General features: G+C 47.3%; 1 protein-coding gene across 1 annotated transcript in view; it reads left to right on the top strand.

The window, feature by feature from the left end:
* Positions 1-11049, top strand: part of APMAP (adipocyte plasma membrane associated protein) — a 386605-nt gene extending 375556 nt beyond the window's left edge. The window contains exon 9 of the mRNA XM_085612063.1: positions 5717-11049. Within this exon, the coding sequence (XP_085468189.1) occupies positions 5717-5926 (210 nt within the window). The 3' untranslated portion in view covers positions 5927-11049. The remainder of the gene's footprint in view (positions 1-5716) is intronic.
* Positions 11050-11306: the final 257 nt, after the last annotated feature.

Here is an 11306-nt window from a genome sequence, read left to right on the forward strand (position 1 = left end):
GAGGCCCGGGAGCGACTCACCCAAGCCCTTGCTAACGGGCGAGATGCAGCGCGGCACGCCATTAGATGTGGACTAGACACCACGGACTCGCTGGGTCGGGCAATTTCGACCATGGTGGCGCTTCGGCGTCACGCCTGGCTGAGGTCCATGTCGTTTTCTGAGGATGTCCAAAGCTCCCTCCTGGACATGCCCTTCGATGGCACTCGCCTTTTTGGCGTGAAGGCGGACAGTGCGCTGGCCCGGTTCAAGGACTCCCGGGCCACGGCCAAGTCCTTGAGTCTTTCGGCCCCACGGCTGCAAACTTCCGCCTTTCGTGGCCATGGAAGGGGCACCTCCTCACGTCCGCCCAGCCACCCGCCGCAGAACCAACCTGGTCGCGGAAGTTGTTTCCGCCGAGGCGGTTCTGGAGGACAACGTGCCGGTCAGTCCACATCCACCCCGGCAGCATCCGCCTCAAAGCCCTCCTAGTCCGAGCTTTCAGGCCCATTCAACGCCAGTGGGGGGCACCTGCTCCACTGGCGCTCCATCACTTCGGACAGGTGGGTGCTGCAAAGTGTCCGAAGGGGCTACTCCCTCCCCTTCGAGACGACCCCTCCAGCCATGCCACCGCAGAACCACCGTATGTCGGGGGATCATTTGCATCTTCTCCGGGAGGAGGTTTCGGCCCTCTTGGCCAAAGAGGCCGTCGAGCGCGTTCCTGGTCCAGAAGTAGGTTGTGGTTGCTATTCCCACTACTTTCTGGTTCCCAAGAAGGGCAAAGGGGGCCTACGCCCGATTTTGGATCTCAGAAGCGTGAACGCCTTCCTCCGGAAGGAACGGTTCAAGATGCTCACTTTGGCTCAGGTACTTGCTGCCCTAGACCCTGGAGACTGGATGGTAGCGTTGGACTTGCAGGATGCTTATTTCCACATCCCCGTCCTGCCGGCCCACCGGCGTTACCTGCGGTTCACAGTGGGTCAGGAGCACTTTCAGTTCACCGTGCTCCCCTACGGCCTCACCAGTGCCCCTCGGGTGTTCACGAAAGTGTTGACGGTGGTCGCAGCTCATCTGCGCAGATCAGGAGTCCCAGTCTTCCCCTATCTCGACGACTGGCTGTTGAAGGCGGGCTCGCCCCAGCAAGTCGTCTCCCACCTCCAGACTACGGCGGACCTCCTGCATTCGCTGGGGTTCTCCATCAATGTGCCGAAGTCGCACCTGAGTCCCTCCCAAAAGCTCCTTTTCATAGGGGCGGTTCTCGATTCGGCGCAGTTCCGGGTCTATCCGCCGGAACAGCGGGTCCTGGACATTCGAGCCCTGATTCCCATCTTCCGGCCTCTGTCCTGGATTTCGGTCAGGTTGGTTCTGCGGCTTCTGGGGCTGATGGCCTCCTGCATCCTGTTAGTACCTCACGCCAGATGGCGGATGCGAGCTCTGCAGTGGGACCTGAAGTTTCAGTGGGCCCAGCATCGCGGCAACCTGTCCGACCACGTCTTGATCTCGGAGGGCACTGCGAAACAGCTGCAGTGGTGGCTCACGAATCGCGATTGGGTCAGCGGCAGATCCCTCTCCCTTCCCCAACCGGAGCACGTGGTAGTGACGGATGCGTCCCTCCTGGGATGGGGGGTCCATATGGGAGAGGCGGAGATCAGAGGACTCTGGTCTCCGGCGGAGACTCTGCTCCATATCAATCTTTTGGAGCTGAGGGCGATCCGACTTGCACTGAAAGCCTTCCTTCCCTCTGTCCGGGGAAGTGTCGTGCAGGTGTTCACAGACAACACCACCGCCATGTGGTACTGCAACAAACAGGGCGGGGTGGGGTCGTGGACCCTTTGTCAGGAGGCCCTGCGCCTCTGGACATGGCTGGAACACCAGGGCATCACCCTGGTGGTTCAACATCTGGCGGGCTCTCTGAACGCCAGAGCGGACGAACTCAGCCGCCGGTGCATGATGGATCACGAATGGCGTCTGAACTTGGACGTGGCGCAAGGTCTCTTTCTGCAGTGGGGAGAGCCTTGGTTAGATCTATTCGCCACCGAAGAGAACGCGCAATGTCAGCATTTCTGCGCGTTGGAGTTTCCAAGGCGGCACTCGCTCGGCGACGCTTTTCGTCGCGGGTGAGTTGCGGTCTGTTGTACACCTTTCCGCCTTTACCACTTCTGCCCAGAGTGCTGAAGAAGATCAGGCGCGACCGGGCCCAAGTCATCTTGGTGGCTCCGGATTGGGCACGAAGGTACTGTTATCCCGAGCTACTCAGTATGTCCATCGATCCCCCGATACGACTGCCTCTTCAGGAGGATCTTCTGTCGCAGCAGCAGGGGACGGTCCTCCACCCGAACCTGTCCAGCCTCCACCTACATGCGTGGAGATTTAGCGGCGGCAGTTGATGCCATTTGACTTGCCTCCTGCAGTCTGTGATGTCATTCTGGCAGCCAGGCGTCCCTCCACAAAGACGGTATACGCCTGCCGGTGGAACAAATTTGTGGCATGGTGCACAGCAAAGGCTGTGGATCCCCTTTCTGCCCCGCTTTCTGAGGTTCTCCTCTTTCTTCTTTTTTTTGGCCCAGCAGGGCTATGCTCTGGGCACCTTGAAAGGTTATCTTGCTGCTCTCTCCGCCTTCCTTCGGCTTCCTGATCAGCCTTCTCTTTTCAAGTCCCCTGTTTCACGCTTTCTCAAGGGCATTACTCATATGTACCCTCCTGTTCCTTTAGTAATGCCTCAGTGGGACTTGAACCTTGTTCTCACTTTTCTGATGTGCGCTCCCTTTGAACCCCTTCATAAATGTCCCATCCGTCTTTTGACTTTGAAAACTGCTTTCTTGGTTGCAATCACCTCCGCTAGGCGGGTGAGTGAGCTCCAGGCTTTGTCATCCAAGCCTCCCTTCCTTTCAGTTCATCCGGACAAAGTTGTCCTCCGGACACGTCCTTCTTTCCTGCCTAAAGTCGTGACTCCCTTTCACATCGGGCAATCTGTCACGCTGCCCACTTTCTTTCCGCCTCCGCATCCTTCAAAAGATGGAGAGGCTCCACTGTCTGGACCCAAAACGTGCGCTATCCTTTTATTTGGACCGCACAAGACAGTTCCGGGTGGTCGACCAACTTTTTGTTGGATACTTAGGGGCTAAGAAGGGTAAAGCGGTACACAAGCGGACCATCTCTCGGTGGGTCGTGTTGTGTATTAAGACCTGCTATTCTTTGGCGAAAAAGGTTCCTCCTGTTGGGCTACGGGCCCATTCTACTCGGGCGCGGCCACGACTGCAATGGGACGGGGAGTCCCCTTGCAAGACATCTGTCAGGCGGCGACGTGGGCTTCGCTGCACACGTTTGCGAGACATTACTGCCAGGACAGCCAAGTCCGGAGGGATGGCCACTTTGGCCGTTCTGTTCTCCAGGACTTTCTGGTGTGATCTTGCTTCGCAGACCCACCACCGGGGTTGGTATTGCTAGGGTATCTATTCTAAGGTAAGGAATCTAACAAACGTGTTTCTTTCAGATGATCAAGTTACTTACCTTCGGTAACGATGTATCTGTAAGAAACATTAGTTAGTTATATTCCTCACCGACCCAACCATCATCCCCGTTCTGCGACCCGACATCTAGGGTTAAGGTTCTCCCTTTCAGGGCCCTAGATTTTTTGGCACCAGTGTCGGTCTCTTGCATGGCTCAGCATCCCTGGCGCGGAAAGCTATGTACAAGAACTGACGTCAGCGCGCGAGGGCGGCGTCTAAGTACTCCGACGTCATTCCGGCGCACGACGCCAACGACGGACGCGGAGCCGCAGACGACGCCTAGCGACGAGCAAGGGGTATTGCTACAAAAATCTTTCCGGATCCAGCCTGACGCCTGGGGATATTCTAAGGTGAGGAATCTAACTAACTAATGTTTCTTACAGATACATCGTTACCGAAGGTAAGTAACTTGTTCATTAGGAGCAGATGAAAAGAAAATATTTCCATTTAGTGCTCAGTCCGCACCTATCTGCAGCACGCACAAAATGCCTAAAAGCCCTCGCTTCAGCCCTCACATATAAAGAGCGTGAATCACCGCTTTCGTTTCTGTTGCCAACGCCAGTTATAAACAACACTAAAACTGCAATGGCCACAGGGAGGAGAGGCCATCACACACTAGAACAGTGTGATGGGCAAACAAAATATACTCTTATTGAAATCGACATAGAGGGAGCAAAGGAAACCAAGGAGGGGCATTTAAACAAATGCACCAATAGCAACCAGGCATTTTTTAAATGGCACAGATAACCAGTGCAATTGGTGGGTGTGCCAAAAGCCCACAGAGAGGCAAGCGCTGTCAGAGGCTCAACCTAAACAAGCATTGGCATAGCCAATAGGTCTCGCATTTGGTAACTTATAAGTGTTTAGCCATGCAACAGTTGATGTTGTTGCACCAAGGATATTCTGCTGCATAACTAAATACATATAAGGTCCCAAAAGCGAGACCTATTGGCTATGCCAATGCTTGTTTTTTTTGTGTGTATACTTTTGTCATTTTCTTGAAAAATCGAATAAAGCTTTCTACTACTACTACGACTGAGAAAGTCTGCATTTTAGATTGTATATGGCTACAGTTTTTTACTTAATGTGGATATTACATAAGGTCGACGCAACAGTTGTAAGAATCAATCTGAAAGTTATAGATTTGAAAAGGGCCACATCAAAGATTTCTCCCTTTAAATATTGAGGACATCCCAACTGGCCAATATGCCTATGTAAAATGCATCAGAGAGAGCGCATCGGATGTACACAAATGCCTACCAGCATGGCTGCACACAGAAGTGGCAGAGTGACACGTTCCACAGAAGTGGCACGTTCCACAGAAGTGGCGGGGGGGGGGCACGTTCCACAGGAGTGGCATGTTCCACAGGAGTGGTAGCTCCAGAGTTTGTTTTAAGGAGGCCGCGGGCCTGCAGCGGGGGCGGCTCTGCTCGTGTTATCTTTCCTTCGTCAGATGGGGTGCAGCGTGCCACGAAAGAAACTCTGGAAAGCCTCTGAGTAAACCAGGCGCACGCTAAACAGAAGGTTTCTGTTCTGAATGAGCGCTGTCCAAATGGACGGTCCTCGAATACCTGGCAGGACCGAGGCTCTGGAACAGCAGGCGGGATTCAAATTAAGGCAGGGTTTGTTCTGTGCGGGCAGGATTCAAATTGGATTTGACACCAGCGTATAATTACTTGCTGCGCTTTCAGGACTGCTTTCTCTGGAGATAATCGGCAGAGATAATAAAAACAAGCATTGGCCACGAAAGACATCACGGTCGCTCTGAAAGCGAAAGTAATCGCGATGATGCAGTGCTGCTGGCTGGCCTAGCGCATGGCGGCTGCGCGCGTGCACGATCACGTGCACGCAAGCCCTAGGCCAGCCAGCAGCATTTAAAAAACACACATACAAAAAAGTGGTACACACTGATTACTTCAATTTGAGCCAGTACATGGTTCTTTTTCCACCTAAAATCTCTCAACGGATAACCATTGAACATCTTCTCAATCAATAGAAGAGTGCTTAATATTAACTATAAAAGCAAAACCTACTGTCTTTGTCAATGCTTGGTCTTGTAATCCCTGGTTGAAATATACTTTATTTTCTTAAAGACGGTTTATCGACTTTATAAGATATTTGGTTTATAAGATCTTTGGTTTAAGTTTTTAATTGCAACTTGAAGATCCGAGTATGCAAGATCTCTGATTATTAGTTGTTTACCTATGTATGATTACTCTTTTTGTGATTAGCTGATGAGCCCGGATACAATGATAAAGTTGGTGCCCAAGTACAGCCTGGTTGTGGAGCTCAGTGATTGCGGATCCTACAAAAGAAGTTTTCACGATCCCGATGGACTGGTGACGACCTACATCAGCGAAGCGCATGAGCAAGATGGACATCTATTCCTGGGCTCCTTTCGTTCTCCGTTTCTTTGCAAACTGAACCTTCAGGATGTTTGACAAGAGAGGTGCTGAAGGGTTTTGCTTCTGTGGTGGTCATTTGTTGACAAATCTAATATTCTTTTTATTGAGGGCTTAGGAGCATAGCACAATGTGCCCAATGACATGGGCCATATCCTTCAAAGGGCAGAAAGTGGCTGTTTAAGTTTTTTACTTGAATCCTATCTTGAGTTGGTTGGGTATGAGATTTGAACGTTGGTTTTCGGGATGTGCACTGACCAATTGAAGTATCAAATGGACAGGTGTCCATCTTCTAATTTACTAATATCTTAGGGCTACTGATGAATATTATGCAGTATTATGGTTTCTAACAAGAGTGGCAGTTTCAGGTTTAAATGGGCATCATGAGCTGTAGGCTTTGTTCCGATGGATACTTCTAGCCATATTCTACACTTTTAGCATAATTTCAGGTGCCAGACAGGATCTAAATTTTTAACAGCAATTGCTCCTGTGTGCCTGCAGGTAGTGTGGTTGACTCTGCAACTGCCTCACTCCAATCCACCTGTGAAATCATAAATACCCATATAGGTGCCACCCTTCTGTGCTGACATCAGTACCTTTCTCTCTGTGCCCTTTGACTCAGAAATGGAGCTTCACTCCCAAATTTGTCAGTTGTACCCACACCAGACTTCAAGAATTAAGTGTGCCAGAGAAATTATGTCCACCCACCCCCCAAAAAAAAAATTCAAACTATGCTGCTCAGGAAGCAGATGTCATTTAGCATTTATATAGCGCAGCACTGTCACCCTTAGGGGTTTCTAGGTGTCGGTCATGGATTCACATATTGCATGTTTGTGGTGGCTAGGTCTTGGTCTTGATTCAAAAGGATGTAACCTATACCATCCAGAGATCACAGAGACAAATGCAGCATCCTGAGTTGGGGCAGTTCACTGGGAGAAGTGAAAATCGGATTCTGTAGTCTCAAGAGAATCAAAGGCTCATTGTCAACCTCTTGGAGATTTGTGCCATCCAGCAGTCCCTGCCTTTCTTCAAGAGAAGGTCTGTGCAGGTTCTGATGTACAACAAAACTGCAATATGGTAATGCAACAAACGGGGGGGTATCTTCGATTTGACGGCCAGACTGTTCGATCTCCCTGGTAGCCAGATATCTGACTGGGTCAGTAAGCACCAAGACAAACAGGCTCAGCAGACATCAACAGGCAGATCACAAATTGAATCTTCATTCCGGATTGGCTCAGGGCATCTTTGACCAGGGGTGTGTTCCCTGGCTGGATAATTTTACCACCACCATTAAAATCAGTGTCCAGATTACTGCACGTTAGTGTCTGCCATACTGGTCCCATGGAGTCCATCTGCAATGGAGCAGAGGACTTCTGTACTCATTTCCTCAGCTGTTTTTTCTTCCTCGAATTCTGTGAAGGTCGGTACGGGCGGTGCCAAAATCATTTTGAAATCCTTGAATTGGGCCTAGAGAGTATGGGTCTCCAACCTGTTGAGCATTTATCCTCCTTTTCGTCTGCCTCTCCAGAAGGACCTTTTGTCTCAATTAAAGGAAAGGGTCATGCACCCAGATCTCCACAATATACACTTCAATTAATGAAGATTCAGCAACGCAAACAGAGCAGTTTCAACTTACTCACTGAATTTGTGGATATCATTCTTGTGATTAGGTGCCTCGTGATTAAATCCAAGTCTGAGGCCTGGTGTAGTGACTTTCAGCTTGATCCCCCTCCTGACCAAATTATCAGATATCCTGTTGTTTGTGTGGTCTTTGGGCCAGCAAGCTTTGTGGTTGGCACAGTTAAAGATTTTAGGTCAGCACTGTCTACCTAGTTATGTTTGTCTGACCCACCTTCTTTATTCAAGTCAGGTTTTGTGATTAGGTCCTTAAAAGGTTTGACCCATATGTGTCTGCGAAGACCCCTCAAATTGCCTCAATGGGTCCTTAACTTGGTTCTTGTTTCTGAGGTGCATGGAGTTCCAGTCCTTGCACAGTTGCTCTCAATGGCTCCTCATAATCAAGACATTTGGCTTATCTTTTTAAATCAAACACATCTATGCGCCATGTCGCTAATCTTTTGAAGCAGTCAGTGTAATCTCCATGCATAACTTTCTTTCCTGAGAAATTGGTCCAGAGAACCCTCGTTTCCTTTGTACCAAGTTGCATCATTCTTCCAACTAGGTCAGTCTTTTACCCTTGCTGTCTTGTTTTTTCCTCTACTACTTCCGTTGAAAGAGGAGAAGCTCCACTGGCAGATCTCAGTATTTAAATAAATTACACATGTTAATACTGTGTAGCTTGCCTGCTCTTCATGCTCATTGCTTGTGCTTGGGAGAGAAAGGTGAGACAGAAAGTCTCCATGCCGCTGGATAGTCATGTGCATAAAGACATTCTATGCCCTCACCAAGAAGGAGCCTCCTGATGGCCTACAAGCTAATTCCACTCGAATCAATCCTGCTTCAATGGCACTGGTGAGACGTCTGGCAGGCTGATAAATGAGCGCCCATGCATACATTCAATAAGCTGCTGCTGTCTATAGACAGTTGAGTCAGCAGAGATGGTCAGTTTGCCTTTCTGTGCTGTAAGACTTTATGGTGTGAGTTCCCTCATCAGATCCCTCAACTGTTGGGAAGCTACAGCTTGAGTATCTGTCTTAAAGATGAGGATTTTGTGGTTACTTGCCTTCAGTAATGCTCTTTCAGGTGGTATTCGATCCAACCACTGAATCCTCACTGCCATTCATTCTGTGAAGTGAAGTCTGATACCTGTTAAAAAGTTAGCTCAGCACACGACTACCTGCAACTTGTCATGATTGATCCGTGTCTGAGGCAGTGGAGAAGTGCAAAACAAAACTGACATCAACACGCAGGGGTGACACCTACATGCTGCTATCACATCCGGGGGGGGGGGAGTCACCGGACTGTTGCAAGGTCTGATTGCACCACCGTCCACACATTCAGGAGCAATTCCTTTTGAAAATCTGGATCCAGTCTGGTGCCTGAGATTATTCTAAAGGTGTGGAATCTGCAGTTAGACTATTCACCAGAAAGAGCGAAGGTATGCAACGTCTTTATATAGCCGCCCATGCTTTTAAATGGTGTGATTTACTCCAAACAAATGCCTTATACGTTTGGATGAGGCAGTGTGGTTCACAGGGTACATTCATTTGCACATTTGCTTTTTAGTATTATATATCAAAAAGCATGTTTTAAATTCATCAACAGGATGACACATTAGTAAACATTGATACAGAAATTATCTACTTACCTCTCTGATAGACCATAAGTCTGAAAAGCGCATATGCATATCGTTTAAACAAGTAAAACAAGTGTGTAGGGTTACGCAGTGGTTAAAAAGGGCTATTACAATAAACGACTGGACCTTCCAGGGTACAGTGGTAGATTAATTGCCATCATAGAACTTCTCTTTATGGAGTAAGCGTGGACTCTCATCTAGGTTTGTGCCCTCTTAATTCTTGAAAGACCGTCATACCTCCCACCCACCTCTACCCTTTTATGGGTTAATTGAGTGTACATTGAATGGATGACCTTGCCATCTTAAATTATGGCAATAATAAAGTTACAGCTGGGAAATTTACAAGATTGCAAAACTGTTGAGAGGGCTATCATTTGATAGGGTAATCTGATGTCAACAGGATATTCCTACCTTTATGGCTTGGTAAAAAACATCCTTGAGAGCCTAGAACCACCGTGCTCATTTCCTCTACAGTTATCAAAGAACTTTACAGCTCGTGCTGTATGTGGTTAATAAAAAAATATCCGCTGTAAATGTTACTGCCAGAGTGATCTAGGAAACCTTCAGAAGCTATAAATGAAGGACTTTTTGTGTTTTTTGTGGGTGCCTCCTTTTGTTTGAAGTTATGATGCTGTTCTGAGTGAAAGTGTACCTACACAGAGCGCCTGCTTGTGCCTTAATTCTTGGGCACAAATTCTTTCAAGTAGTGCGTGGGAAGGATTGTGTGTTGTATAAAAATCCATACCCATATTTCTTCCATTGCTGTTGCAAGAGGAAATTAATCTAGAAGTGTGACTTTTGTAAATAATTAAATGATTGTGTTTTTCCTCATCTTTGGTTTTGGTCTGTTAAGGTGTTGCTTTGCAGGTAATCAACATTGTTTATAAGTTAATTTATACTATGTTACACATTTTTGCGTACTGGAAGGTAGATGCGACACACTGCTTTTAGTTTTAGTATTTAAGAACAATCTCGCAATGTAAAGCACTAACTTGAATTTTCTACATGAGTTTTTCCAGCAGGTGGGTGAAATGGGTCGTTTCCACTTGTTAATAACTCATTACTTAGGTGGCAATGTTAGCTCATTCAGGCTCAAAACAGGCACTACGGTAGCAAAACCTTCTAAGGCACACTTCTAATAACCATGGACGCGTGAGGATCTCAGGTTGATACACTGGCACTGTCAATTGAGTAATTGTTTAAATATCAGCAGGATATTACTCTTGGCAGATAGCACTCTACAGAATGTGAATGAATTGTTCTTGCAATGCAGCATGAGCCTGGCTTATTGTCTTCTTTCATTGAAGCAGTCCTGGTCCTGAACCTTCTCAGAGGATCTCGAAAGCGAACACACCAGGGGTCTTTATGAGCAATCCTTCACAGTTCCGCACACAGTGAAATAAATGGGCAGATATACTAAATTCCAAACAATGATAACATCTGGGAGTTGACCACTGATGTGAGGTCTGACCACTGACCTTTTTAAAGATTTTTACACCTCTTTGAACTCTGGCACTGCAGGATTGTACTCAATGAAACATGTTGTGTTGGACTGAAACCGAAGCTGCACTGGTGTCAATTCCATTTATGGAATTCTCAATAATGTGAAATGTAGAATCTTCTGATGGCTTAATCATGTCCATGCTACATGTTTTGCAGAAAGGTTGATAGAAAATAGTTATTAAATGTGCTGTGATACAAATACACTGATGTAAAGATATCTGTGCAAGTCTTTGAAGGCTGAAATAAAACCATAAAGAAACCGTGTCTGAAGGTCTACTGCCCATCCGTGCCAAAGTGAGCTGTCAAAAGCATTGTTGGGCAATGTTTTGAATGTTGGCCATTTAAATGAAACATTTAAAAGAAAATATGAATTGCTTTGAATAAATAAGGCATTTTAAAGCAATTCACTATAGTTGCTCTTCATTTTTCTGTTTTGTAAACAAGTATTGCTTGGTGTAAGATATGGTCATGGGGTTCCCTGTATCCTCACTTCTAAATTGTCCTTCAGACACAAATGAAACTTTTTGCCATCTTTAGTTTTGCATTCCATACATATTAAACAGGTATTCTTAAAGCCAGTAGGTCTGGCCTTTCTTTCTTTCTTTTTTTAATGAAAGTGTTTCTCCATTCTTTAGAGATTTTGTGTATGTGATTGTGTGT

Source organism: Triturus cristatus, chromosome 6 (genome assembly GCF_964204655.1).
Source record: "Triturus cristatus chromosome 6, aTriCri1.1, whole genome shotgun sequence".
NCBI lineage: Eukaryota > Metazoa > Chordata > Amphibia > Caudata > Salamandridae > Triturus > Triturus cristatus.